The 26,357-nt window shown below is 35.6% G+C and overlaps 9 protein-coding genes across 12 annotated transcripts; 4 read left to right on the top strand and 5 right to left on the bottom strand.

Annotated features, from left to right (window-relative positions):
- Positions 1-6: 6 nt before the first annotated feature.
- LOC100637762 (trimethyllysine dioxygenase, mitochondrial-like) lies at positions 7-1,768 on the bottom strand. Its single transcript, XM_019999698.1, has 7 exons — positions 1,286-1,768; positions 1,100-1,239; positions 856-914; positions 734-809; positions 418-462; positions 244-368; positions 7-186 (listed from the first exon to the last, which is right to left on the bottom strand). Exons 1-7 carry the CDS (start codon positions 1,593-1,595, stop codon positions 42-44), a joined length of 900 nt encoding a protein of 299 aa, XP_019855257.1. The 5' UTR covers positions 1,596-1,768; the 3' UTR covers positions 7-41.
- Positions 1,657-5,296, top strand: LOC100637887 (MAPK/MAK/MRK overlapping kinase-like). Of its 2 annotated transcripts, none has more exons than XM_019999697.1 (14): positions 1,657-1,738; positions 2,271-2,385; positions 2,443-2,532; positions 2,592-2,662; positions 2,954-3,081; positions 3,190-3,275; positions 3,330-3,422; positions 3,594-3,698; positions 3,770-3,898; positions 3,963-4,010; positions 4,101-4,185; positions 4,608-4,652; positions 4,708-5,010; positions 5,069-5,296. In XM_019999697.1, the coding sequence occupies exons 1-14, from the start codon at positions 1,690-1,692 to the stop codon at positions 5,165-5,167; spliced, it is 1,446 nt and encodes a 481-aa protein (XP_019855256.1). In that variant the 5' UTR covers positions 1,657-1,689; the 3' UTR covers positions 5,168-5,296. The 2 variants fall into 2 exon arrangements, with proteins under 2 accessions (XP_019855256.1, XP_011405604.1); XM_011407302.2 differs by lacking the exon at positions 1,657-1,738 and adding an exon at positions 1,791-1,927.
- Positions 5,297-5,340: 44 nt separating this feature from the next.
- LOC100638012 (glycerophosphodiester phosphodiesterase 1-like) lies at positions 5,341-7,094 on the bottom strand. The gene is made up of 7 exons (XM_003388453.3): positions 6,868-7,094; positions 6,742-6,811; positions 6,553-6,683; positions 6,183-6,276; positions 6,027-6,119; positions 5,749-5,966; positions 5,341-5,694 (listed from the first exon to the last, which is right to left on the bottom strand). The coding sequence occupies exons 1-7, from the start codon at positions 7,053-7,055 to the stop codon at positions 5,550-5,552; spliced, it is 939 nt and encodes a 312-aa protein (XP_003388501.3). The 5' UTR covers positions 7,056-7,094; the 3' UTR covers positions 5,341-5,549.
- Positions 7,095-7,243: 149 nt separating this feature from the next.
- Positions 7,244-9,148, bottom strand: LOC100636249 (glycerophosphodiester phosphodiesterase 1-like). Its single transcript, XM_003388440.3, has 7 exons — positions 8,909-9,148; positions 8,796-8,865; positions 8,615-8,745; positions 8,462-8,561; positions 8,325-8,417; positions 7,629-7,840; positions 7,244-7,571 (listed from the first exon to the last, which is right to left on the bottom strand). The coding sequence occupies exons 1-7, from the start codon at positions 9,058-9,060 to the stop codon at positions 7,424-7,426; spliced, it is 906 nt and encodes a 301-aa protein (XP_003388488.1). The 5' UTR covers positions 9,061-9,148; the 3' UTR covers positions 7,244-7,423.
- A 7-nt stretch (positions 9,149-9,155) lies between these two features.
- LOC100638139 (gephyrin-like) lies at positions 9,156-14,032 on the top strand. 3 transcript variants are annotated; one of them, XM_019999695.1, is made up of 22 exons: positions 9,156-9,343; positions 9,403-9,423; positions 9,480-9,749; positions 9,796-9,871; positions 10,032-10,089; positions 10,146-10,238; positions 10,393-10,487; positions 10,542-10,608; positions 10,659-10,701; positions 10,748-10,864; positions 11,926-12,060; positions 12,103-12,195; positions 12,297-12,352; positions 12,401-12,526; positions 12,621-12,679; positions 12,726-12,879; positions 12,987-13,108; positions 13,171-13,258; positions 13,306-13,379; positions 13,432-13,496; positions 13,603-13,706; positions 13,749-13,838. In XM_019999695.1, the coding sequence occupies exons 3-22, from the start codon at positions 9,719-9,721 to the stop codon at positions 13,758-13,760; spliced, it is 1,668 nt and encodes a 555-aa protein (XP_019855254.1). In that variant the 5' UTR covers positions 9,156-9,343; positions 9,403-9,423; positions 9,480-9,718; the 3' UTR covers positions 13,761-13,838. The 3 variants fall into 3 exon arrangements, with proteins under 3 accessions (XP_019855254.1, XP_011405613.1, XP_019855253.1); XM_011407311.2 differs by having other exon boundaries at positions 9,158-9,343; positions 13,766-14,032; XM_019999694.1 differs by having other exon boundaries at positions 9,158-9,343; positions 9,480-9,871; positions 9,929-10,089; positions 13,766-14,032.
- A 696-nt stretch (positions 14,033-14,728) lies between these two features.
- LOC100636628 (proteasome subunit alpha type-6-like) lies at positions 14,729-16,188 on the bottom strand. Its single transcript, XM_003388443.3, has 7 exons — positions 16,071-16,188; positions 15,877-15,971; positions 15,744-15,825; positions 15,530-15,685; positions 15,110-15,288; positions 14,953-15,047; positions 14,729-14,894 (listed from the first exon to the last, which is right to left on the bottom strand). The coding sequence occupies exons 1-7, from the start codon at positions 16,144-16,146 to the stop codon at positions 14,837-14,839; spliced, it is 741 nt and encodes a 246-aa protein (XP_003388491.1). The 5' UTR covers positions 16,147-16,188; the 3' UTR covers positions 14,729-14,836.
- A 91-nt stretch (positions 16,189-16,279) lies between these two features.
- LOC100638268 (uncharacterized) lies at positions 16,280-18,893 on the top strand. Its single transcript, XM_003388455.2, has 7 exons — positions 16,280-16,593; positions 16,645-16,750; positions 17,314-17,536; positions 17,759-18,255; positions 18,305-18,389; positions 18,443-18,511; positions 18,566-18,893. The coding sequence occupies exons 1-7, from the start codon at positions 16,280-16,282 to the stop codon at positions 18,580-18,582; spliced, it is 1,311 nt and encodes a 436-aa protein (XP_003388503.1). The 3' UTR covers positions 18,583-18,893.
- LOC109584101 (uncharacterized) lies at positions 18,729-24,052 on the bottom strand. Its single transcript, XM_019999699.1, has 6 exons — positions 23,990-24,052; positions 23,727-23,789; positions 23,454-23,655; positions 23,088-23,239; positions 18,966-19,071; positions 18,729-18,909 (listed from the first exon to the last, which is right to left on the bottom strand). Exons 3-6 carry the CDS (start codon positions 23,501-23,503, stop codon positions 18,867-18,869), a joined length of 351 nt encoding a protein of 116 aa, XP_019855258.1. The 5' UTR covers positions 23,504-23,655; positions 23,727-23,789; positions 23,990-24,052; the 3' UTR covers positions 18,729-18,866.
- Positions 23,894-25,776, top strand: LOC100636753 (JNK1/MAPK8-associated membrane protein-like). The gene is made up of 8 exons (XM_003388444.2): positions 23,894-23,955; positions 24,010-24,086; positions 24,153-24,325; positions 24,467-24,540; positions 24,596-24,716; positions 24,813-25,006; positions 25,165-25,259; positions 25,404-25,776. The coding sequence occupies exons 1-8, from the start codon at positions 23,943-23,945 to the stop codon at positions 25,641-25,643; spliced, it is 987 nt and encodes a 328-aa protein (XP_003388492.1). The 5' UTR covers positions 23,894-23,942; the 3' UTR covers positions 25,644-25,776.
- The last annotated feature ends 581 nt before the right edge of the window (positions 25,777-26,357 follow it).

Below are 26,357 nucleotides of genomic sequence, written 5' to 3' on the forward strand. Positions count from 1 at the left end.
ATAGCAAGGCAATGATGAGGTAATGATGATGCAATAGGCTACTACCTTTCAAAATGAATCTTCTGAAAAGTAGCCGGGATTTTAGTAAGGGTCAAAAATTCTTCGTGATGATTCTTTCTCATTTCCTCGACAACAGGGAGGACATCCAGTAAAAGAGAGTGGCCACCTTCAATACACGAATCATTCCTGGACCACATCAAAGGAACAAAAGAGATGAATGGATTAATACAATCAATGGATTACCTAATGCAGTGCAATAATTGGATGCCTGGAGGCGACTGGTAATAGACCAAGTCCATGTGAAAATCAAGTGCTTCATCAGTATATGCAATGTTGATTGGGTCAGTCTCTATCTTGACATCAAAGAACTACGTGTACAACATTATAGGTCACAAAAAAACTGAGAGAAGTCCTTACCTCTCCATATATAGTTTTGAGTACTGGGCAGACACTTTCCACCATCTAATGAGAAAGGAAAATTATAAAAATTGAAAATTCTCTCCCTTTTGAGAGAATTCCAGATTCCAAATTTCCTTTTTTGGTGAAATTTGGCAAAGACCACAGGGGATTTTGGTCCGATTTTGGAGCAACTTAAGAAATCCAAATTTGATTGGAATCAGCTCAAACTTTCTATGCAGCATAAGAACATGATGAGGTACAGATCATGGAAGGAAACACTATCTCTTCTAGTTTCTCTTGTCTCAGCATTTCTCTCTTTCAAATTAATGCTAACTTTTCTATAAGAGCTCAAGTCCTGAGGGACATTCTTTATCAGACAGGCTCCTGTATTATTCAAATTATACAGCCACCTGGAGAGACAAACACTCATTCATTAATATATACTACTAGTCGTACTTCCAAAGTCCTCCAGTCGAATCTATTATCTCCTTGTGTTCCATAACAGGGAGGGTTTTCTAATGGATACATAAATAGATCAAATCAATGGATGACATTGATCTAATGCATAGAAGCTATTGGGATGCATGGAGTTGTGAATGAATAAATACAATCAAACAATAATGGATACTGTAAATGAGGAGTTTCATCACTAGAGACACTCAATACAATGCTGAATAAAGGAAAAATGTGATAAACGTACTCCAACAGTTGGCTCAATGGATGCATTATATGCTGATAGAGACTCCTTAGAATAGTTATTAGCCTTCAACCAGTCCATGTCTATGTACCCGGAATGAGGATCACCATTAGTGAGCTCCCAGTCCATTTGTAGTCTATTACCTGAGGAGGAGGAGGAAGGATGATTGTGTATGTTCATACACTGTACCTTCCACTTTTGCACCCGTCAGTCTCACGCTGCCGCTCAAAATAGATAATGGTACGGTCCTCTGTCCTGTTGATGCCATGCACTCCGGACACTGGCAATGGTGGCGTAGCCATATTGCATGATAGCGACCAGGATAGGAGGGGTCAGGGATACTTAAACTCTTGCCATCTTGAGTGATAGAGGGAGGAGGAGGTAAGGGCGAGCTGCTAAGAGACCTCGCGATGAGGAGAGCCTTTCTAGAAAAGAGGTCGATCCTAGCCGACCTCAACTCTCTAGGTAGACACCACATAGAGGCAGTAAGGGAATTCATGAGGATGTTAGCCGCACCTCAGGGAGTGTGCGTGTTCAATTGACAACAAGTTGAAGGAGGACTGACAGACGAGTGCAACCCAGGCTCCTGTGATATGTACAGAGGTTATGGTGGTGCTGGCTCTGGAGCAGAAGGGCTCAAACGTAAGTCCCTTTTGTTTTTAAGCGGGGCGTGGCTTCTTTACAATGGTGGGTAGTCCTTAGTAACGCCTAGCAACGGGACCACAGTTGATAAACAAGTGGCCATCTAGCCTTTCTTGTTCTCTTCCTTTACACTTTGCTAGCTTTTGAGTTTATATAGAGCAATGCCAGAGACACTTCCACTCGTGGGAGGTGAGTTTTTAGCCAGCTAAGAGTCTTTATTGAGAATCTACAAAGTGTCAACCTATCACTCATATATTCTATCAGGGCTGTGAAGTTTTTTTCGACCATGAGACATTACTTGTGTAGTTTGCATGCTCACAGTTTGATTATGTATTTTGGTTTCTAGTCAGTAGCTATTTTTCTGTACTGTTTATATGCCAGGGGGATCGAGCATGAATTTCTTTTGCCTAAAATTATTATTTTTGTATTGGATTCCCCATATAAAGTGATGGAATTCATGCTTTTTGATTATACTATTCACAAATAAACTCTATTCTCTCCCTCTGTCTCTTTCTTTTCTTTTTCATTCAAGACTATCGAGTTGTAGGTGCCATGGGAGAAGGAACCTTCTCGGAAGTACTCAAGTGTCAGAGTCTTCTCGACGGTAAACTGTACGCCTGCAAGAAGATGAAACAAAAATACAGCAAGTAAGAGAGAGAGAAGAAGGATAAAGACTTACCCTATGATGGTTGCTTTATTATTAGTATGACACAAGTCAATAACCTGAGGGAGATTCAAGCACTTCGGAGACTTAATCCTCATCCAAACGTCATAGAACTAAAAGAAGTAATCTTGTGAGTTGATGCTCTCTTAATCAAGAGTACTTATCAATCCTTGCTCTTTCTTGACACAGTGACAGACAGACTGGCACGCTATCTTTAATATGTGAACTGATGAATATGAATATTTACGAGCTTATTAAAGGTAGATTAGTATAATATCTAAATTGATGTCACCGTGCCTGAATCATGTGTTCAGTTACGTAGCACATTATGATTGCTACATAATTATAAAAACAAGCTTATTCATTCGTGCATTTATAAAGCAAAATGAATGAGTCCCATGCTATAACTTTATTTAAAATCAACTATAAAGTTTTGAATTCTGAAAAGAAAACAATACTGATTGTATATCTTTCAGTTGAATAATAATAGTCATAATAATACAAGTACAGTGTAATATACATGTACTTCTAACTTTCCCTTTCTCTCTTAGACCGGAGGTCATATCTACCAGAAGCACGCGTTCGTTTGTATACGTATCAATTATGCAAGTCACTGTATCACATGCACAGGAATGGTATATTTCACAGAGATGTCAAGCCAGAGAACATACTAATAAAAGTATGCATGTACTGTAATTGATGTACATGTACATGTATGTACCTACATGTACGAGTGGTCAAGTCTCCATAATTATGATTTTGTATGTTATAATTTTTCCCCAAAAAGGATGATCTACTAAAATTAGCTGATTTTGGTTCATGCAAGAGTATGTATTCAAAACTCCCTTTCACAGAGTACATATCAACTAGATGGCAAGTTATTAATGCACTGAGCCCATTAATACACACGTTCATTTGTATATGTAGGTACAGAGCACCAGAGTGTCTGCTAACTGACGGACACTATGGACACAAGATGGACATGTGGAGTGTTGGATGTGTCCTTTTTGAATTAATGAGGTAAGAGAGAGAGAGAGACAGAGGGAGAGAGAGAGGGAAAGAAAGAGAAAGACAGAGAGAGAGAAAGAGAGGGAAAGAGAGAGAGAGAGAGAGAGTGGAAGATATAACAAAGTATGGAAAGAAGTTTCATTATAATTATATAGAAGTGTATTTGATTTATTTTTCATTTAGTCTCAGACCGTTGTTTCCCGGATCAAATGAGTTGGATCAGATATCAAAGATACACGATGTTGTTGGTACTCCTTCCTCGCAAGTCCTGGACAAATTTCGTAAAATGTAATGAATTATATTAAAATCGTTCATGATCCATTGTGTATTATACCTCTCTCTCTCTCCAATACTAACAGTCAGTCTAAAAGTATGGATTTTAATTTCCCATACAAGCACCCAACTGGTATATCAATATTACTGAAGCACGCATCAAAGCAGTGCATTGATCTCATTACCAAACTTTGTACTTATGATCCAGAAGAAAGGTAGCATGCACGTACAGTACAACTGAGACTAAAATTTATTATTATTTTTTTATTTTTTACATAGACCAAGTGCTAAAGAAACTTTACGGCATCCTTATTTTAAAGAATTAAGGTAGTTAATACACTTATGTCTGTCAGCATTGGATCATTAATATCTTTTTCTCCTTCAACCTTCCCTTCTCTCTCTTTTCTTTAATTATAGGGAGGCAGAAAGAAGGTCCAAGCTACGTTTGAAGTCAGATGTCATGCAACCAGAGTTATCAATGAAACAGCAGCAGCATCAACATGTAAGCCATTTTACAAGGAATCACTCACTAATGACTGCTACATGTATATACACATGTATATGTACCTGCTTCCAATAAAATTGGAGGCAGGGCTGGAATTGACTCAAAATTTCTACGCAACATAAGAACATGTATATGCATCAGGAAAAATTATAAAAATGAAGAATTCTCTTCTACATGTAGCTACTTTTGGTAAAATTTAGCCAATGATCCTGTACTATAGTACAGGGACTTTGACCCAATTTTGGAGCAACTTTAAAATTCATTAAAAAAGTAATTTTGATTATAGAATCAGCTCAAAAGCTCTACACAACATTGGAGCATGTACAATGTATGCCTCTGAACAACTTCTCTACACGTACATCCAACTTCCTTTCTCTCCTTCCTTCTCATTTTCTTCTTTTTCCTTCTCTCTACTGCAGAAGCATTACAAGCAAGGGAGAGGGAAACAAAGAGAAAGAGATGAGGTAACTAAGAAAATATATAATACCCATACACAGAATATGAATTCCTACATTACAGTTTGTTCCAGTAAAACAGAGACAATACTACATACCAGTCCTAGCTAGTCAGGCCCAGGGCCCTCCTCCTGGAGTCCATGGCTCCATGATGAGTAGTCTGACTCTGCCACAGTTACCCAAACCACCTCAGCTCCAGGTTAAAGGAGAGCAGCAAGTCCTCCATGGAGTCAATAGTGGCCTAAGCACTGGACTACCGTCATTAGCTCAATCTATGAAAGCCGGCCCATCTCATATAGCCAGGCATCAGCAACCCCATATCTCACCCTTCCCTTCTTTACTAGCTAGTACTAATCCTTCAGCAAAGGTATAATTATTATTTTACATGTACATGTATTTTCATCTTTCACTTTCTTTCCCTTTAGTCAAATACAATGTTTCCAACTGGAAGACATCATCAGATTGGTCCCACTCACCTCCCTTCTCTCGGCAAACCCTATTATGTACAGAGAACCAATCAATAGGATATAATTATACACTATTACAAGATTTAAAATTATATTATTATTATCACATAAAACTCTTCCTCCTCCTCTTATTATTATTATTATTATTATTATTATAATCGTCTTATATCAACTGATTCACAGTGACGGAGCATTATGTCTAGAGTATCCTTTACACTATAAGGCACGAATGAGTAAACAAAATGACTGAATGAGTAAATATAATTATAATAATAATGATTATTATGACTTGATGATGTCTGAATAATAAAATCAAAACTTTACTGACAAAGAGCAATTGAGCATGTGCTATACTTTCTGCTTCAATGATTAGAGCTAAAACTACTAGTGATGGCCTGAATTATTATCATTTATTATTGTTATTATTATTATTCTATTATTATTGCTGTAGTTCTTGTGAGAGCACGTGGTCAGTCATAAAAGGTAGCTGGAGGACATTGCTAAAATACTCCTTTTCTTCGTCCAAGTTGACAGTCCATGTCACTAGCCTCACTCCTTCCTTATGAAAGTATTTTACATCAACTCTAAGAGAAAGACCAACAATGCTTTACATGTAGTTTCATCTTTAACATACGTACCTTTCCTCCAAAATGTCTACTTTATGAGGCAATATAAGACTCAGTCCAAGGACTTTCCTCACAAATCCCAAAAGAAGGCCTGCCACTATTCTATCAACAGCCCTGAGTAGCATCAGCTTCCACTTGTTAGTGATCTTTTGGGGATTGTTAGGATCAACAGTAAATACAGTCTGTCGTATTACAAGACCCACAATGATATCTGGATCAATTCTCCTTATCTGTCATCAATGCAATAATAGGTACAGTATTAACTGTAGGGAGCTGCTTTAAGTAACTACCTGGTAGAGAATATGAGGAAAGAAAGAGATGACGACGATTCTTTCGTATAACTCAGGATCACTTTTAAACAGATCAGTGACAATGTTAACAGTCTAGGAGAAGTGGGAGATGGAAAAGAAAATTAATTACTCTCTTTGATCATATCCTTCCCATACTTGATTGTTATAACATTTCACCTCCAGGAGCATGTACATCTCCAGCTCCTTTATAGCGCTGATGGCTTCGTGTAGAGTAGGTATCTTTGCATGCCTAAATTGAATGGTTTCATATCAGATTATAAGAGGAAGCAAGCAAAGTGAATACTACAGAAAACAGCAGGTAACATTTAAACTACATTTACTAAGAATGACCATGACCATTATTAGTACTATTACTATGTTAATTGTGTTTGCATCAGACAAAATAAAATTGCCTATTCTTATTGATGTTGCCATTAAGTAGATAATCCCAAGCCAACTGTAATTACTATCTAAACAAAATTGGCAATAGATACATGTACATGTACATGTGCATGTACATACATACCCGTCTACATCGAGTGTCTTAATGTGTTCCAGTGTCATGTCTTTGAGTTGCCCGGAGCCATTGCAGAGTCGGTCGATTGCATCGTCATGAAATAAAACAGGATGACCATCTCTAGTCATTTGAAGATCAACCTTTTTATAATAACAAAATAATATATATATAGATAACATCATAATAATTATTATCTACCTCAACTGCTGTGGCACCAGCTGTCTTTGATTTTCTAAAAGCAGTTAATGTATTCTCAGGAATCCCACCTCTGTAGAATCATTTTTTGTATTTAAAAATAAAAATTATTAGCTGACAAAATTGCACCTGTGAGCTATGGGCCCTTTCTTAATTCCCTCCAGTATGTAGTCAAGCTTTGAGAGAGAGTTTCTAGCGAGGAATCCTCTGAAGAGAAAGTGACATGGAACTACAAATACGAAGTATGTGAAGGAGGAGATTATACGAAGAGCAAGAGGATTCATCTTCCAGCGAGCAACCTTCACGAATATTTGCATTAGTATTTTTACATGGGTGTGGCTAATAAAATTATGCGTGGGTGAAAGTAATAATTAATACAACTGAGTCTTATGATGCCAGTTGTTTCTGCCAATTGTTTGTACTGGTTATTTTTAATTAAAAAAAGTAAAAAGTGTTTAAAATATGCCAGCAATCTACATAAAAATATAATAATTATTGAGGGGAATGGGATGATGTGACGGTCATTGTTAATTTAAAAAAGTAAAAAGTGTTTAAAATATGCCAGCAATCTACATAAAAATATAATAGTTATTGAGGGGAATGGGATGATGTGACGGTTATTGTTGCTTTTAAAAAAGTAAAAAGTATTTAAAATATGCCAGCAATCTAGATAAAAATATAATAATTATTGAGGGGAATGGGATGATGTGACATGGTCAGTCATGTATGGTATATGATGGAGATTGTTATTGAAATATTCCTTGTCTTCGTCTGAATTAACGGTCCACGTTATCAGCCTCACACCTTCTTCCTCTAAATGTTTGATATCAATTCTATGAGAAAAAAAGACAAAGTAAAGTATCATTCAACTGCAACAAAACATTAGAAACCTTTTCAATATTATATCATCTTTGTCAGGTAGAATGAGACTCAAACCGATTAGCTTTCGTACAAAGGAACCAATCATTATCTTCCCTATTATATAGTCAAAAACACTCAGCAACTTCAGCTTCCATTTAGCATAGAGTGGACCAGCTTCATCCACCAGTAATGTCTGCATTACTACAAGGCCTACCATGATGTTAGAATCAGACCTCTTTACCTAAACAAAAGATGCACATTACAAATCTTGAAACTCACAAATTAAAATGGCATGCATACTTTATGTGTGTAAATTTGTAATTGTACAACTTAATAGGTTATTATAGTATCTCTGCCATAATTATGATTAGTAAGTCAGTTAGCTAATATAAACTCACGTAACTACCTTGAGGAGACAATAAATTGTTAGCAGGTATTTAATTTAGCAGATTTTAGTGATTTATACAAAATTGCTAACTTAAGTCAGCACTAACTTTAAATTATTAATAGTTATTAATGTTAAATATAAATTAAATACCAACCAAATGTCAGTATCACAAAAATCGTTAAAATAAATACATGCTAATAATTGTCTCCTTAAGGTAATCATGAATATTGTACTGAGGTGAATGAATAATTAGGGTGGGGCAGTGTATGCTCAAGCAAGAAAAATGCAAGGTGTCAAGTTTCATAATATACTGCATAAACATAAGGGATAGGCTAACCTGATAGATGATATGAGGGAAAAAAGAGATGACGATTATCCTCTCATACAAGTGATCATCATTTTTAAAAAGATTAGTAATGATATTCAGGGTCTATGGAGGATATGAGAGGGGCGAATGTGATTTATTTTACCTACTTGGCTGTTGTAGTCCTTTATTTCTAGGAGCATGTACATGTCTTCCTCTTTAATGACATCTATAGCTTCATGTAGTGTGGGTATTTTAGCATCAGGATAACTATAATAATATTTTTATAGGAAGCATCCCATAATGATAGCTTATTGCCTTACCCTTTTATATCAAGTATCTTAACGTCTTCCATTGTCATGTCTTTGAGTTGGCCAGAGCCATTACAGAGTTCATCGGTTTCATCATCATGAAATAAAACAGGATGACCATCTTTAGTCATTTGAAGATCAACCTTTAGTTGATTGTTTATGACATTGTGGAAACAAAAGAAGTACTGCTTACCTCAACTGTGGTGGCTCCGGTTCTCTTTGATTTTCTAAAGGCAGTCAGTGTATTCTCGGGAATGCCACCTCTGTACAAACAATGAAGGATGATAATAGAATTACTGTTAGCACCTGTGAGCTATTTGTCCCTTTTTGATTCCCTCTAAAATGGAGTTCAGCTTTTTGAGAGAGTTCTTAGCAGGCAGCCCTCGCAGGAGGCAGAGAAATGGTATTACAAACAGCAAATATACGAAAGAATAAAGAAAACGAGTAGTGAAAGACATCTTTTAGTTCTTGCCCAAGGAAAGAATGCAAAATTGCTGTCCATATGCATAGATAGCATAGGCTATGCATAGTGATTAGTGATGCGATTGCCTAATAAACTAGTTATAAAATCTAGTTTTGTTGTTGTGGGTGTGGTTAAAGCTATAAAAATCAAGATGGTGTTTTCATCTGCAGCAGCTATGGCCTTTGTAAAGAATACCATCCATCATATGAAACCGATCAAAGGGCTTTGTTTGGGCTTTTTGATCACATGGTATCTTATCTACAAGATACCAATCACAGGTAAGCCTTTGGAAGACTCACTAAGCTAATTTTAGTGATTCTTTATTTTCTACCCACAGAAGAGGCAAAGGCAAAATCAAGTGAGTTTGTTATGTTACTCTATACTTATCTTCTCCCTAACTCTACCTTTTTATAGAATATTTGCATCCTGACTTAGGAGACAAGCATTGAAGTAGCTATTTATCAGGACCGATGATTATAATGTTACTGTTACAATAATAGATGTAGTAATAATAGATCTTACAAAAACTATTATTAATTTATTAGTTAACTTAGACTATTAACTTACAATTACTTCATTATAAAGTTTTGTTATATTCTTTTTTGCTTGGGGAGTGGTTGATGACTTGATGGGTGTGAGTGTGAAAGAGAAACATGGCTGCCAGAAGTGCTGGTGTATTAACTGGTACAATGTGAATAATGATGTACGTGTTTTGAATTATGACACACAGTTAGTGATAGATGCTCTAAAGGTGAGGCTAATGATACAAGTGGACCAAACCTCGTGAGACTAATAAACTCATCAAAGTATGTATAAGAAAATATCATAATTTTAAGTTGACATTTATTATACTAATTTTAAAGCAATGTACAGCAGATGTTAAAATGATAAAATGTTGATAACTACAATAATATATAAACATAAAACGACACAACGTAGTATTTTTAATCACAAGTTCTTCACAAGGTTAGGTTTTAATGATGTACTAACAAAGTGTGTTCCTGACGAGGCAGAATTGATTGAAGTAGTTATTATCAAATTTATTCAAACTCCCTTATTTGTTAATGCACAATGTGATAGGCTGCTTTGTTGGATTGGGCTGATAGAGCAGGTCTGAGTCTGGTTCTTACAACAGGCGGAACAGGTTTCAGTCCTAGAGACGTGACACCAGAAGTTAGCTAAAGAAAGACACACCCAATAACGATTATACATAACATTATACCTAAAGTACCTGTATAAAAAAAGATATCTACTCTTGCTATTAACGAAATAGTTGACACACTGACTCTTAGTATCATTTCTCTTCTCTCTGCCCCCTTTTCTATAGGCTACTAAAAAGGTAATAGAAAGAGATGCACCAGGTCTGTCCATAGCAATGATCACAAAATCATTAGAAGTTACACCAATGGCAATGCTCTCTAGGTAATGGAACAATAAGTATTTAATTAGGAAAATAATGGCATTATTCTACTGTAGGTTAACCTCTGGAATCAGGAGGTCGACTTTAATTATTAATCTACCAGGAAGCAAGAAAGGAGCTGAGGTATAATATTATCCTCTGATAATGGAACTATTCTTACTACTTATATTTAGGAATGCTTCAATTTTGCTCTTCCTTCTCTCTCTCACGCTTTAGGTATATTGTGTAGTAATTATTATTAATTCTTAAATTTACTTTACAGATTTGATTTCTGATGTTTCTTCACGTGTTGATCATACCCATAACTCAATGCAGGTGCATGGCGGTCACACCTGTGGCCATGGCAAGTATCATTCCACCACTAAAACTATTGGAAGAAGTAAGTTGTTAAAAAGTCCGTGGTTGTTAGTAAAATTTTGAAGTCACTTCATTTTAAATTTTTTTGGGAAAAATGGACAAAATTTGCCACTTTTAAGCATGCCAGGTTGATGCTCATAACTTATAAAATCAGTCCAAATGTGTAGATGGCATTAGTATTGTAATTAAAATTTAAAGTGATTCTTGAGTCATTTTTTGGAATTTTTCAGAATTTTGGCATTTTAAAAAATGCTAGTAACTTGAAAATTTGAGCTTGAAATCTACTCAAACTTTCTACATAGCATAAGGACATCAATATGTATCAGAAAATGTAATAAAATTTGGAGGTGATTTTGGAGCCATTTTTTTGAAGAAACCATGGGTATTTTTCAGAATTTTAGCACTTTGTAAAAATTGCCATAACTTGAAAATTTGAGCTCGAAATCTACTCAAACTTTCTACATAGTATAAGGGCATCAATATGTATCAGAAAATGTAATAAAATTTGGGGGTGATTTTGGAGCCATTTTTTTGAAAAAACCATGGGCTATAGTACAGGGTATTTTTCAGAATTTTAGCACTTTGTAAAAATTACCATAACTTGAAAATTTGAGCTCGAAATCTACTCAAACTTTCTACATAGTATAAGGGCATCAATATGTATCAGAAAATGTAATAAAATTTGGGGGTGATTTTGGAGCCATTTTTTTGAAAAAACCATGGGCTATAGTACAGGGTATTTTTCAGAATTTTAGCACTTTGTAAAAATTGCCATAATTTGAAAATTTGAGCTCAAAATCTACTCAAACTTTCTACACAGCATAAGGACATCAATAAAATGTAATAAAATTTGGGGGTTATTGTGGAGCCATTTTTCTGAAAAAACCATGGGCTATAGTACAGGGTATTTTCAGAATTTTAGCACTTTGTAAAATTTGCCATAACTTGAAAATTTGAGCTCGAAATCTACTCAAACTTTCTACATAGCATAAGTACATTAATAATACTTCTTATTTCAAGTACCAGGTGCTATAAGTACATGTATTTTACTTTAAAATTAATGATTCTTATATTTTTATATAGCAAAAGAGGATTTCTATCCAGTTGCTATGAGACCCAGACAGTCCCCATATCCTCTACTATCAGTACATGAAGCACTTCAAGTTGTAATGGAGAAGATTCCAGAACAACAGTCAACGGAACTGAGAAACCTAGAAGGTGAATATTAATAATAATAATCTTAGAATTATTTTGTGTAAGATGCTCTTGATCGTGTACTGGGAGAGAGCATCATTGCTAGTCAACCTTTCCCTCCCTTTCCAGCTTCTATAAAAGATGGATACGCTGTCATCAGTAAGTCACTGAGAGAGAGAGAGAGAGGGAGAGAGAAGAAAGCAGCATACACCCGTACATGTAGATATAAAAGCAGTAATATTATCTACATGTCATAATAGGTAGTGATAGTTCAACTGAAAGAGATGTACTTGCACCTGTCACTGCAGGAGAATCTGTATGTCTTTCTCTCTTTGCATGTACAAACTGCTGTCCCTCCCTATAGCCTCAGTCTGGACAATGTGTCCTCATTGGAACAGTCGCTCGTATTACAACTGGTGCACCGTTACCGGGTGGAGCTGACGCCGTTGTTATGGTAGAGAACACTGAGCTACTGGCCAGCTCTGATGATGTAAGCTTAGAGAAAAGGAATTTATGAGAAGTGTCTGTTTTTTACAATGTCTGTGTGTATGTGGACTACATGTACACTGATGAACTTATTTTAGGGAACGGTTGAGAAGAAAATAAAAATTTTATCTAATGTCCAGTCTGGTGAAGATGTCAGGTTAAAAATTATAGTATACATTGTGATGTTTTTTTATTGCTTATAGATCTGTTGGTTCTGACATTGCTAAAGGAGAGACCGTCCTAGAGAGAGGGACAGTGCTAGGACCTTCTGAGCTAGGATTAGCTGCCTCAGTTGGAATGGAAAGGATAAATGTCTTCAAGACTCCATTAGTTGCTGTAATGTCAACTGGTAATGAGGTAATGAGAAAGAATGCATGTAAATTTAACTAATGTTTTATAATTTTTAAGAAGCCTTTACTTTTTATTATTGTGCATCACGTTTCAACCTTTTCTTTCTCTTTTAGGTTGTTGATCCAGGGAGTAATCTTGCTCCAGGACAGATTTATGATAGTAATCGTCACGTACTACTAGCAGCTGTAAGAAAGAATGGGTTTAAAGGGTTGGATATTGGAATAGCTCCTGACACGTAAGATCATAACCAAAATATGAATAATTTGGTACATTTTTACATACAGTTCTATGCTATAGGAGGGAGAAGTTAGTAGAGAAGATTGCAGCTGGTCTTGAAAAAGCTGACGTCCTAGTTACCTCTGGTGGAGTATCAATGGGAGAGAAAGTTATTAATTATTATTTAAAGACTATCCATTGCTATTTTTGTGTTAGGATCTTCTTAAGCCAGTTTTAGTAAAAGATTTCTCAGCTAATATTCATTTTGGGAGGGTCTTTATGAAACCAGGGTAAGAGAAACTTAGTTCAAGTACTTAATATATGTATATGCTTTTATTAAAGGAAACCTACTACATTTGCTACTGTAGAGAGAAATGGGAAACTCAAACTGATATTTGCATTACCAGGTAGTTGTTATAAAATAGTCAAAATACTTGTATTGTTAGTAGTAATTTGTCAGATAAATTTTTTGAAGCTACTACTCTTGATTTATATATTTTTTTCTATTGCTAGGTAATCCTGTGTCTTCCACAGTTACATTCCAGCTGTTTGTACTGCCTGCTTTGAGGAAACTAGCTGGTCATCCTAACCCTTCATCAGTCACCATAAAAGCTCAAGTAATGGATCTATAATAAACTTGTTCTATAATGATGATGCAGCAATCCTTATAATATAGCTAAAGTCCAGAGTGAGCCTTGACCCAAGACCAGAGTATCAACGTGTTGTGATATCTGACTGGTCCACTGTACCACCCACTGTAGAGTCCACTGGTCTACAGAGGAGCAGTCGTCTATTGAGCATGAGAGGTGCTACTGGTCTAGCGGTACTGCCTCCCATGGATGAGGGAGGGAAGACTGGAATGGAACCTGGAGAAATTATTGATTTGATTTTAATGTGAATAATTTTTGTTAGAATAAAAATAAGTGAACTTTCTTATGCAAAATAATTATGCAAATGTATGAGCATAAACATTATAGTTTGAAACATAGATATTAGAGTAAATGAAATAGAAATAGTAGAGTGAATATCATTTACTCTATTATCTATGTATGAATTATGAAACTAGAATATCAGCCACACCCTTAAAAATTAAAGGCCAACATGAGTGTAGAGTGTCTTATAAAATTCAGTGATGGAAGAGAACTGAAGATCTCAGAGGCAGTTTCCAGCGGTGGAGAAGAAAGGGAGAGCTTCTTGGACTGTCTTGCTAGCTCACTGGCCGTTGTGAAGGAGAAAGCAAACGGTATCCTGACGGAACAAGTTGAGAAAGAAAAGAGAGTAATGTCTGCCCCTAACAAGAGGGAAACTCCTGATGAAGAATTAGAAGGTAATAATGATTATAAACAATATTCACCACTGTACAGTGTAGTTTTATGTATTAGCATTGCACTGCTTTGTTTATTTTTTATAGATTTCGAAGAGGATGACGATATTGAAGAACCAGAAATCAAATCACCAAGAACCACATGATATTGCCAATAACACTACTAGTGCACTCAACTATTGTAAAAATAATTATCCAGTAAATGTAGACTACCCACCCATAAACCATAATACATGTAAAGGCAGCAATTGCAATAATTGTTTGCCTGCTAGCCTAGTTGAAGCAAAGGCTAACATGGCAAGTCCCTCGAACCAATTAAGTTTATTATTATCAGTGGCAGTAGGATCAAGACCACAGACAGAAAGCCAAAAACAACAATGATAATAATAATCATGATAATAATAATTATCTATATGTCATTAGTTAGTCACGTTCAGCCAATGCAGTAAGCCTCTCGTCTATTTCTTTCTCAGTGAGTATCCTAAAAGAAGAGAAGTAAAATGCCATCACACAATCCTTCCTTATGCTCTCCCTATAACCTGAATTCAGGATTGTCTTCAGTCACAACTCCTATCTCAACTTCGTTTGACTTCAAATCAGCCGAGAGAACTTGGGAGAGAGTGAGAAGAGCAACCTAACGTCACAATAAAAATAAACAAGCTTGCCCATAAAATTTTTGTAGAGACAATTTATCACCTCAACTGTTTCGTGATAGCCCCATGAAGGATTCTTTTTAATTTTTTTCTCCAAGTAATTATTAGCTTCAGTTTGTTTAGCCCCCACACTGGTTGCCTTGTAGCCACAATAATAACCAGCTGGATCCGTTTTAAATAACTGTATACCTCTCTCTTCATCTATACCAATTAATATCATACCTAAAGAAAAATATACCATAATCTGGTATAATTATTTTAAGTCAAGTGATGGTGATTTTCACATAGCAATGAAGCATAGATGTAATGGCAGCATATCAAAATTTCCAACATCTAAATTTTTCACTCTGCATTTATGGCTCTATGAACATTAACCCACTAACATAACATACTATTGAATTAACATATGGTGTAGTCTCTCTAGCTCTTTCCTTCCCTCCTCTCTCTCTCTCTCTCTACTAACTGCAACCATATGGTCTCATGAATGCATTCTGAGTATATATCTGAGCAATGTCGGCCATTCTTTTACAAACAGCATCAACAGGCATGTCGTAGCCATAGCGATACTTAAATTCAGCTGCTTCGTGTCGAGCACGCTTCACTTGAGCTCTGCTGTCAGCTAAAAGGTGTGAAATAAATGAGTGTGAATTCTAACATAAAGACACAAGGAAGGAAACCTGTCATTCCAGTCATGACACAGCCGACAGTATCGGTAATTTTAAATAAATGAGTAATGCTATCTGGATCTAATAATTTGTCCTTAAGAAATTAAAAATAATAGATTAAACTAATTAATTAATATTTGCTTACGGGGACTTTCTTTTGTGTTATTACTACGGCTGAATTGGTTCCTTTTACTCCAATGGATGTTGAGCCAGTTTGAGCAATGGCTTTGAAAGCATACTCTAAAGTGGTGATGTGCATTAATTAGAAAAATGGCTATCTGACTATCTCTCGGGAATTAAAGCCCATTTTTAATAAACAGCAATAAAAAAGGAACTCACCGACTTGATAGAGTCTTCCTTCTGGTGAGAATATAGTAATAAAGCGATCAAAACCAGCACTACTTCCCCTGGACATTTTACATGTGGCTGTTTGTACCGGAAGTAATATTCTAGCAACCACGTGGTTTTCGTATACTTCGGAACACGTCAATGTACGGGGAAAAGAAGGGCGTCTCCCTATTCTACTCCACCCAAAACAAAGGCTTATCATGGCGGAGGAGCTGGGGAGCCTTAGTACGTCCTCCTGGTCGGAATGGGAAGGCATTGATATCGAGACTCAAGGTAAGGAAAGCCCAGGGGAAGATCCTTTCGAAAATGAGACGACTGGTGAGCAGGCTGACCCGTCTACTGATTGGGCATCGTTCAATGACCCGCCACTGGAGTCAAACGCACCTCTTCCTACACCCGCTAGTCACAGTAAAAATGTAGAAACTGTTTTTAAAACCTGTTTTGAGGTCCCTCTCGAGTCTAATGAAGAGACGACAACACTCAGTAGAGTGGGGCCACTTGCTGTTGAAACAAAGTATGCATTAAGATTAGTAAGCGTAGGATTCTCTCTGTTTATTTTGAGCAGGTTTTTACAAAGACTTCATAAATCGACAGTGTCTCTTTCTTTATCCAGTTGGTCTCATTCACTTGTTAAGGATCAGCTCTTACTCACTTTGCTTGCACACAATGAGGTCAGAAAGAGAGGGAGAGAATTAGACTATAATTGCTTATGATTATGATAATGCAGTGAAATTGTAAATGCAGGGCTTCCCACTAGATTTTGGCATAGAGCTCAACTGCTCATGCAGCTACTTGTCAAGTGGGTTTTAAAGTTACTCAAAATTGGACCAAAGTCCCTGTACTTTATAAATAGTACAGAGATTTTGGCCAAATTTGTAAGAAATGAAAAGGAACAAATGCTCCACTTATACAATAATTTATGATACATAATATACATGCTCTTATGCTGTGTAGAAAGTTTGAGCTAATTCTGATCAAATTTGGATTTTTTAATGAATTTTTAAAGTTGCTCCGAATGCCATGTACTGTATTGTAGTGCTTGTCAGCTCATGAAGCTCATGGTGTTTAGCTCACTTAGCACGCTTTGTGGGAAACACAGTGAATGTCAATTATGATCACCATCTGCTTTGTTGTTTGAGTGTGTTATGTGTATATTAGTTGTTATTGTCTTGCATTAATTGTCTGTCAGACCTGGTCAGACATAATTATAATATTAACTGTTCACAATAAATAGGATTGTCAGACAGCAAGTGAACAAAGTACCTCTATAGATCTAGAACTCTCGGCATTCTCACCTTTTGATTGGACGCAGGATGACGGAGACGAAGAGAAAGGGGACAGCGATAGTGAGGGTGTGTCGTTTTCTCCTGATCTCATGCAAGGATTATTCAGACAGTGCAATGGAGGGATTGATAGCCCAGTGGAGTTTGAATACGATCACGACAAAGCTACATTAGGTTGGTAAAAGGAAGAGATTTTTTGATCTCTGTTATCAATCTTTTCGTTGCTTCTTGTTTCTACGTTTTCTCTCTTCCTCCCCCCTCTCTCTTTCCCTCCCTCTCTCTCCCTTTCTCTCTATCCCTTTCTCTCTCTCCCTTTCTCTCTATCCCTTTCTCTCTCCCTTTCTCTTTCCCTCTCTCCCTTTCTCTCTTTCCTTCCATCTCTCTCTGTATTTTTAGGGCTGTCTATGCTATCAATGGATGAACTCATCCAAATGAGAGATGAAATGTCTACAAAAGTGAACAATCAGTCAGACGAGCTTATCTCCCTCCTCCAAACTAGAGACATTTTAATACGAGAGACAGACACAAAGAACAAGTTTATAGCAGCACTCCTGAGAGTGCAGGACAGAAAGCATGCCTCTATCAATGGGAGCATATCGACTAGCGGTAGCAGCATTGCTTCTGGTCATGCACCATCAGGAGCCAGTTCTAATGGAGGAAGTAGTGTGGGTGAGAACAAGAGAACATCACGTCATAGACGAGTACCCTCTGATCCAAAGAGAGCAGTATCATCGTCAGAGACCAAGAGACCTTCAGGGTTGTCTGAGGAGAGGCCCAGATCAAGAACAAGGAGTAGGTCACAGATACTGTCACAGAATCTCTCGAAGAGTCTCGCACTTGTTTGGTCGAAAGGAAGGAGACCTTCTGTTGTTGATGAGAAGAATAATGAAGCAGTATGTATCTATTTTTTAAATTTATTTTATTTTCTTCGTTTTTTGTTAGTATCTACAGGTTGTCATACCATACAGACACACTGAGGGATCAGATATTTCTTACTCTGTACCTCTCTTAAAACAATGGATAACAAGTAATAATAATATATAAATAATTCTACACCCTATTTTCATTAAATACACTTAGTATTAAAAGCAATGGCAGAGCGTAGCCCTAACCTACCCACTCTCATATCAACATACTTACAATCTGAAGGTAAGCATATTTTATTAGTTTATTACTGATGTATAAATTTCCTTTCTCCTACAGTTATTGATTCAGACTGATGTACATACACACTGCATCTTGTTCTCTTTTTTTATTAATTTATGTGATTATAGCTGTCTTGATTTTACCATGTGTGAAATGATTTATTTATTTTTAAAAAGTTAATTGACTCAAATTTTATAGATAACATGACGGCATCAATGTGTATCAGAATTATTGATGAAATATATAAATCCAAGACTTTAGGTTCAAAGACAATTGATAATGTTCAATTCATAATAAACAATATTACATTAATGTGATGTATTTAAATAAAGTTCTGCATTCTTGTAAACATAAGACTTCATCTGTTACAACAGTCACTTTTCTTTAACCTCTTTAGGCATCTATGCAAATATTAAGCAAAAAACTAGATGCCAAGTTCTGATTGCTTTACAATTACCTGTCCCACCATATTGGTTTGAAGAATATTACTGAAGACACTATGACTCCTAGTATTAAGCATATCCATGATGCAAGAGGGACACCTGCTGACATTACTGGATTACCTACAATTGAATAAATCGAAGTCAAGAGAACTAATATAAAACATTGATGTATTATGAATGAAGCAAACAGCAATGCAATGACTCAGTAACAAAGCTTTGTGTGGCCTCTGCCAACACACAATGAACATTAATTATGTTTATTTAGTTCCAGTTACTATGACACAGCAATGCATAGAAGGGCTAAATTTTCATTGCATAATTATTATCCATACTTTGCTATACTGAAAGCATGAAAAAACGTCTCCCATGCTGTTGTTCATAACAAACAATACAATTTTTACAAACTTAAAGTAAATGAATATGTGCTGATGAAGCAATTCATGTATTGGACACTTAATTACAAATGTATAATGAGTTAATCACGTAGAGTCAACTTCAATATACAGGTCAATAATGCAATCTATAAAAGCACATAGTAGAGTAATTATGTCAGTGGCATTTAACAATATTCAGTTGTGCAGTGCCACACTATACACTGAATACCGTATACTGGGAAATTTTTGAGTAGCAAAATTTTTGCAGATTTTGCGTTTTCTTGCTCCGTTGTGAAAATTAAAATCGTGAAATTCTGAAGTTTCATTGCCACGTGGTGGAGTTTACAAGCTATTTGCAAAAATATTACTTCGTGAAATCTTACAAATGCAAGGTTCACAAAAAAAATTTAGCAACACAAAAATATCCCAGTATACGGTAATGATAATCACGCCATGCATTGTACGTAGCTGGAACAATATTTTTAACTGCTAGCTACACGACTTTTGTGTGGCTTTATTATGAATAAATACAATGAACACAATGCAACAAAGGCACCATGATTTTAATCTACATTAACAATAACGGCTGCAATGACTGCATAGCTTATTAAATGATACTAGTTTGAATTGAGGGAGGGTCATTGTATACTAAAGGCATTTTCACAAGGACACCATTTTTTCGAGCATCGGTCATAATTTTAATCAATAAAGTTCTATTTCGTTGATATACATGTAGCAAAGGCCAGAAATTCAGCTAAATCATGTAGTATATTATTCAATATTTGGTTGACATTAATCAGCAAGTATCTGGAACATTGTTATGGACAAGACTTAAGTACATGTAAATGTCTAGTCTAGAACTCCTTAAGTCTACTAATGAAATTAGCATGATATCATCATTGCTAACATACAAAATGTAGTAGCCACTATACTTAAACAACATACTCAGTTATATGCAAGACAGTGAATTAACATTTAAATATCACAATAAAACTATGAGCTGTTACAGCTGATATCATCATTGCTGAAGTAGCCATTTAAACAATATTCAGCTTACATCTCAAACAGTGAATAACATTTAAACGTCACACCATATAAAGTGGCACAACCACAACTGAAACAACTGCATTTAGACCGTATACGTGTACAGTAATAATGCCTTCAGTACTAACAAAACCTTTAAATATTGACGATATTTCTCAATGTATGAAACTGGCTCAATGTGCTGCATCTCGCTGGAAACTAATTGGAGTGTCTCTGGAAGTTCAATTAAGTATACTGGACAATATTGAGCGGGATGAAAAAACTTCTAAAGAAAAACTATGTAGTGTTTTTGGGCACTGGCTAAAAAGAAATGTAATCAAAAAATCTATTGGGAAAACTGCAACATGGAATGATTTGATAACGGCTATTGCTGCAGGCCAAGGTGGAGAAAATCCAGCTTTAGCAGTTAAAATACAAAAAGAGCTAGAAAAGGAATTTTTGAATCAAGATGAAGAAAGCCAAGAACAAGAACAAGAACTGGAAAAGCAAGAACAAGAACAACATCAAGAAAAACAGCTATTACAAAATTCCCCGAGAAAAAAGAGAAAAATCAGAAAGAAAGTAAAAAGGAAAGTAAAACAAAAGATGCATGTTACTCCCTTCAACAAAAAAGAGACTGATCTGATTCAGATTCCTAAAGAAGACACAACAGAAGAAACTATTCAAGAATCGCAAAATGAAGATATCACTCCTTTGCAAAATGAAACTAATACAAATGATGCTCCTTCAAGTAATGATGAAATTGCAGATATTTCTGAAAAAGACATTACAGTGAAAAGAACAGAAAGTCTTGTTTTAAATGACACTGCTGCTGTTCCATATAGTATCACTGTTGTTATCACAAGTTCAATTATTATTGTACGACAAGAAGAATTTAGTTACACATGTCTCCAAACAGTTTTCCCTCGCATTAACCTTAGCTATAGATCTGGACGACAGCTAATAAAGAGAACAACAGTCAAATTATTACCCAGCAATAACAAAATTCAGCTGTATGACTACACCGCCAGCAATGATATTGGTATTCAGGATGATGTATATCGTGGTGAAATTGAACATCTTTATAAAACATGTCAAAATCCAGATTTAATCATTTTCTGTACATCGATGCCAAATAAATTACAAAGTCCAAAAAAGATTAGAGAAAATGAAAAGAATGCAATCAAAGCACTCTCACATTTTTTTGAAACAAAGATGACCAACATGCTCTTCTTTCTTTCTACAGAACGTAACATCAACGAAAATAACAAACAGTTTGATGACAGACTAAGAAAAAAGATTGAACATCTCACAAAGTGTGTGTCACAAATATGTGTAACTGCTGTACCAATTAAAAGTGTCTATCTTGATGCCAAAAAAAAAACTTTTGACAAAGATTATATCTACAAAGCAATGGAAGAATGCTGCACAGCACAAGCAAGACCAATACTTCGCCCTTCCATGCTTAATGAGCAACATGTAACAGTGCATACAAAATACAGTTAATATTACTTGTCTTAATTGTGCCTATGTGTGTGTGACTTGTTATCATTATCAATTTACAATAACTACCGTATATCTGGAAATTTTCGTCTGTATTTAATTTTCGGATGCATGACTTTGTGCGAAATTAAAATTCATGAAAATTAATTTATTGATGCGCAAGTTTTGCATGCAGAAGACACCACGTGCATTGTCAGGACATGTGGCACTATCATCACAAAATGGCGCTGCTTTGTTTCTTCCAATTAAAGTATCTCTCCTAGTCTCCTACAGCAGTTGGCAGACAGTCTAATAAGCATGGTAGCTTCCAAGCAGAGATGCTCTGTGGGATCCTTTACAAGATCTTTAAAATTTCGTATGTTGTTAATTTTCGGACAGGAACCACTGTGCGAAAATAAAAATACATGAATTTTTTCTGTCTGAAAATTTTCTCCTATGAAAATTACCAGATATACGGTATGCAGCAGGCCACACAAGTTACAATTACATGTACAATAAGCTGCATAAACTGCAGAGCCTGCAGTTAATCATTTATTCATTGTACCATACTGTTTGTACCAGATTTCACACAATACACAATACATGAATATCTTATCTACAAAATTTTCATGCTCAAGTAGATAGTGGAGAGCAGCCTAAAACATTGTCATTTATTTTCAAATATTTTCATGTATTATATCCATACTAAAATAATGATCTGAAAGGCTTAAAAGACTGTTCTCTAATGCTTATTCTTCTCCATTTTAGTGCTAATCAGGCAGGTAGCCATTTTGCATTTTTTCTTTTCAACAGAACACATTCTTTTGTATGAAATTTCAGTGTCCACATGGCTTTTATCATGAATAAATAACTGCAATGGAAGATTTCATGCGATGCTTTTTGCAATAAGTGACATGTTTTTAGTAGACGAAAATACATGAAAATACATATCTACTTACAAAGTAAATACAAGTAAATACCAGTTAAAAAAATAAAATACAAGTAGATACAGAGTACCGTATAGCCACAAAGTTTCAAGGCAATAAACTTTCACGAATCAGGCCACAAGTCTTTTTTTGCAAGTACACATACAATACATGGTGATACGATAATTTTATAGAATTAACTTTTGTGGATACGGAAAATCCGCGAAAAAAGCAAAATTGTACCCTCAAAATTAAGTGGCTATAGGTAGATAGAATTTGAGTAGATGTACTATGTCTGGTTTGTACATACATAATCACATCATGCTTATACCTTCAGTTTCAGTTGAGTTTTTAATGTACACGAATCCAGCCAGAGCAAGAGCAATCCTAGAGCTCTCCAGTGACAGTACATCATCAATAACTGAAGATGATACAGTGTCATTAGCACTCCATTGATCTTCAATATACAATAAAAACTGAGCACTAAAAACAATGAAACAACATTGATTAAAAACCAAGAACCCATACTGACATGTGTATAGCATATAGCAAGTTTTCATGGCCCAAAATTTCACAAATTCACTCAAAAAATCAATTTATTCCAGCAATACTGTACTGTATTAAATTAGGATTGTATTTTCGTTAATTGCAAGAAAATTTTGGGCCTTAAAATATGTTATAATGTTATCATACTAACCAGTTATTGCAGGAGTACTTGGTGCAGTTTCTTGATCCTATTACATTCATCAAAGCACAATATGGAGGGACCTGTTGCTCTCTCCATTGGAGTTGTCTTTCATGACACAGCAACGAGAGAACAAGTGGAACCAGTGACTGGCTATCTAGCCAGGCATCTGAAGAGATGTTTGCAAACGCTAAATATGCAAATTCTTTAGTACCTAATATTAGTATTATTGTTATCATTATATATATATAATGTATATAATGTATTGTATTGAGCTTATTTTACCAATGTTTGAACACTCTCTGAATTCATCTCTTCTTGAAAAACAACTTGAAAGGCTGCAATCTCCTACACAACAAACCAAAAAACTAATAAAGCATAAAGAAGCTACAAAAAGTGAAAAGTAAATGGACGCCATTTTAAAGGCGTGGCTGCTAATGGGTGGGGCTAGAGCTAATTAATTTTGTTTCTAATTAAAGAGCACCACTGAGTCTGCTAAAGATGGCTACCAATTGTAAGGAAGTTACTTTTTTCTAGTGAAACCTAACCTTTCTCTCTTGTTGTACAGGTAGCGAGCTGACTAGTTGTCCAGGAATGTTTTGTGGCCGCTTGAACTTGACCAACTCCTGTTTCTCTTCTTGTCAGGTAAAGAGATAATCAATTTATAATTTAAGGAATAAAATGATGAGTGTCATTTACTTTCTATTTTAGGCATGTCCAAGAGGGTATCGAGTTGATGAGGACAGTTTGTGTCGTCCATGCGATAGTCCAGCGGATCCTCGTGACTACCTGTATCTTGTGTTCATGGGGCTGGTAATGCTCTTCCTTAGACTAGGCATTGTCACTTTCACTAACTGGTATAAACTGAAATCACCTGTAGTCATGTGAGTTAACAGTCTGTAATACATTAACATACTTCTTTTTCTTCTTTAACTCGTGTTTACATTATTAACTACATTTACATGTACTTCTCTTCTCCCTTTGTCTTCCCAACTCTCCTGACTCTCTCTTCTCTCTCTCTCCAGTCCTTTTTATGTTATTCCAGCAATAGAGACAACTTTATCTATCATATTTACTCTCCTTGTCCTTCCACCTCAAGGTATGTACATAAAATCATACTTTATTTTCACTTTGAATCATCCTCTCTCTCTCAGGTAGTGTTGGTCTCAATTCCTGTCGTGTGTCATCAGTTAACGACTTTTATCCGATATTTTTTAATCCAAGTGTTGACTATGTTCACTCATTAAAGTGTTCTTATGAGGTCGTCTATCCATTGTAAGAGAAGGAAGAGAGAGAAAGAGGGAAAAATGGGATACAAAATTATAATTGTTTGTCAAAAATAATCTATATTCATGTCTTTCTTCTTTTTAGATACAGCATGGTCTTTATATTCCTTGGTTGGAATTTCCTCCTCCATCTTCCTTTCCTTATCACTGCACTGTCTTATTCCTACTATGCATGGTCTAAGGAGAAGAGAGAGTACTTCTCTGCTAGGACAGAGTATGTGTGGCTCATCATGTACCCCTTTGTATTATTAATACATGGAACTCTTGCTGGACTCATTTGTAAGCTGCTTTGTACATATGTGTTGACAAATCTCTCTCTCTCTCTCTCTCTCTCTCTCTCTCTCTCTCTCTCTCTCTCTCTCTCTCTTCCTCTCTCTTCCTCTCTCTTCCTCTCTCTTCCTCTCTCTATCCTTTTTATTTTGTTTCTCTCTGTTTAGATTATACCTTTGATTATGTGACAATAATTCTTGCCATTGGATCATTTGCTGTTCTCTCTACCTCATTGCACATATACAAATTTGATGATATGAAGGTCAGTGAGTCAATTACAATTAATATTGAGCCAGTATTTTTTGCAAATAATATGCATTTCATTTTGGAATTACCAATCAAACTTTTATGCTTAAGTAGAACATTGTCAATATTTTTATTTGATTATTTACATGTATTTTTATAGAACACATTCAAAGTGTACATACTGGGTATTGAGTGGCTCATTGTCATTGGTTCCATTATACTCCTCTCTTGTGGGATCCTCTCATTAACTGAGTGGTCGGACGTCAAGACCCGCTCGTATTTCCTACCACTGGTCCTGTTGCCTCCTCTCATTCATCCTGTTCTCAATCATTTTGCTGCTCCTCTTCCTGTCTTCCAGTGCTGGGGTGTGAAGGAGTATGCTGACCTTTTTGATTACTAACTGTTAGTGTATTATTACTGTTATTAATCTTTTATTGTTGTTATTATTATTATTGTTATTTGTCGTTGTTATTGTTGTTCTTATTATTTTTATTAAATTATAATTATGAGGAGCTACGTTGTATTATGACAAACTCGCATAGCAAGTTTTTAGCTTATTCTCTCTCCTAGGGGCAAAGAAAGGAAGGATACACTGAGCGTACATGTATGTGGTAATATTTTATGTAATGCTAGTACTAATAACGTGATAATATAGTGGTTTTTGAAGCCTGCCTGGTTGTAGTCAGGGAGCTAATTGATATGTTGTAGTCAGGGAGCTAATTGATATGTTGTGTGTAAAGCTAATGAAATAAATTAGCTCAAGAGGGGGCAAAGCCCCTGTGTACTACAGGGTCATTGGCTAAATTTTGCCAAAAATGACTAGAAGAGAATTCTTCATTTTTATAATTTTTCCTGATACACATGTACATGTTTTTATGTTGTGTAGCAAGTTTGAGCAGATTCCAATCAAAATTGGATTTTTTATGAATTTTTAAAGTTGCTCTAAAATTGGGCCAAAGTCCCTGTACTATAGTACAGTGATTTTGGCCAAATTTCACAAAAAATGACTAGGAGAGAATTCCTTATTTTTATATTTTTTTCTGATGCATATACATATTTTTATGTTGTGTAGAAAGTTTGAGCGGATTCCTATCAAAATTGGATTTTTTATGAA

This window comes from Amphimedon queenslandica, unplaced genomic scaffold, assembly GCF_000090795.2.
Source record: "Amphimedon queenslandica unplaced genomic scaffold, v1.1 AMPQUscaffold_13248, whole genome shotgun sequence".
NCBI lineage: Eukaryota > Metazoa > Porifera > Demospongiae > Haplosclerida > Niphatidae > Amphimedon > Amphimedon queenslandica.

Excerpts from the sequence above, each read along its gene's own strand:
- LOC100637762 (XM_019999698.1), bottom strand. The coding sequence starts at position 1,595 with ATGAATTCCCTTACTGCCTCTATGTGGTGTCTACCTAGAGAGTTGAGG. Across the intron at positions 1,240-1,285 it reads GACGGGTGCAAAAGTGGAAG|GTAATAGACTACAAATGGAC; the intron begins GTACAGTGTATG and ends CCTCCTCCTCAG. Across the intron at positions 915-1,099 it reads CCATTGAGCCAACTGTTGGA|AAAACCCTCCCTGTTATGGA; the intron begins GTACGTTTATCA and ends TGTATCCATTAG.
- LOC100637887 (XM_019999697.1), top strand. The coding sequence starts at position 1,690 with ATGTACAGAGGTTATGGTGGTGCTGGCTCTGGAGCAGAAGGGCTCAAA. Across the intron at positions 3,423-3,593 it reads GTCCTTTTTGAATTAATGAG|TCTCAGACCGTTGTTTCCCG; the intron begins GTAAGAGAGAGA and ends TTTTTCATTTAG. Across the intron at positions 4,011-4,100 it reads CCTTATTTTAAAGAATTAAG|GGAGGCAGAAAGAAGGTCCA; the intron begins GTAGTTAATACA and ends CTTTAATTATAG.
- LOC100638012 (XM_003388453.3), bottom strand. The coding sequence starts at position 7,055 with ATGCAAATATTCGTGAAGGTTGCTCGCTGGAAGATGAATCCTCTTGCT. Across the intron at positions 6,120-6,182 it reads TGAAATGTTATAACAATCAA|ACTGTTAACATTGTCACTGA; the intron begins GTATGGGAAGGA and ends CACTTCTCCTAG. Across the intron at positions 5,695-5,748 it reads GTAGACATTTTGGAGGAAAG|AGTTGATGTAAAATACTTTC; the intron begins GTACGTATGTTA and ends TCTTTCTCTTAG.
- LOC100636249 (XM_003388440.3), bottom strand. The coding sequence starts at position 9,060 with ATGTCTTTCACTACTCGTTTTCTTTATTCTTTCGTATATTTGCTGTTT. Across the intron at positions 8,562-8,614 it reads AAGATACTTGATATAAAAGG|TTATCCTGATGCTAAAATAC; the intron begins GTAAGGCAATAA and ends ATATTATTATAG. Across the intron at positions 8,418-8,461 it reads TAAAGGACTACAACAGCCAA|ACCCTGAATATCATTACTAA; the intron begins GTAGGTAAAATA and ends TATCCTCCATAG.
- LOC100638139 (XM_011407311.2), top strand. The coding sequence starts at position 9,719 with ATGGCTGCCAGAAGTGCTGGTGTATTAACTG. Across the intron at positions 10,702-10,747 it reads TTCTCTCTCTCACGCTTTAG|ATTTGATTTCTGATGTTTCT; the intron begins GTATATTGTGTA and ends TTTACTTTACAG. Across the intron at positions 12,353-12,400 it reads CTGTCACTGCAGGAGAATCT|CCTCAGTCTGGACAATGTGT; the intron begins GTATGTCTTTCT and ends CCCTCCCTATAG.
- LOC100636628 (XM_003388443.3), bottom strand. The coding sequence starts at position 16,146 with ATGTCCAGGGGAAGTAGTGCTGGTTTTGATCGCTTTATTACTATATTC. Across the intron at positions 15,972-16,070 it reads AGGAAGACTCTATCAAGTCG|AGTATGCTTTCAAAGCCATT; the intron begins GTGAGTTCCTTT and ends TCACCACTTTAG. Across the intron at positions 15,048-15,109 it reads GCTATCACGAAACAGTTGAG|GTTGCTCTTCTCACTCTCTC; the intron begins GTGATAAATTGT and ends TTGTGACGTTAG.
- LOC100638268 (XM_003388455.2), top strand. The coding sequence starts at position 16,280 with ATGGCGGAGGAGCTGGGGAGCCTTAGTACGTCCTCCTGGTCGGAATGG. Across the intron at positions 16,751-17,313 it reads CTTTGCTTGCACACAATGAG|GATTGTCAGACAGCAAGTGA; the intron begins GTCAGAAAGAGA and ends CACAATAAATAG. Across the intron at positions 18,256-18,304 it reads ATGAGAAGAATAATGAAGCA|TATCTACAGGTTGTCATACC; the intron begins GTATGTATCTAT and ends GTTTTTTGTTAG.
- LOC109584101 (XM_019999699.1), bottom strand. The coding sequence starts at position 23,503 with ATGAATGTAATAGGATCAAGAAACTGCACCAAGTACTCCTGCAATAAC. Across the intron at positions 23,240-23,453 it reads AAGTACTCCTGCAATAACTG|TGCTCAGTTTTTATTGTATA; the intron begins GTTAGTATGATA and ends CATTGTTTTTAG. Across the intron at positions 19,072-23,087 it reads AAACTCAACTGAAACTGAAG|GTAATCCAGTAATGTCAGCA; the intron begins GTATAAGCATGA and ends ATTCAATTGTAG.
- LOC100636753 (XM_003388444.2), top strand. Across the intron at positions 24,326-24,466 it reads CTGAAATCACCTGTAGTCAT|TCCTTTTTATGTTATTCCAG; the intron begins GTGAGTTAACAG and ends CTCTCTCTCCAG. Across the intron at positions 24,541-24,595 it reads CCTTGTCCTTCCACCTCAAG|GTAGTGTTGGTCTCAATTCC; the intron begins GTATGTACATAA and ends TCTCTCTCTCAG.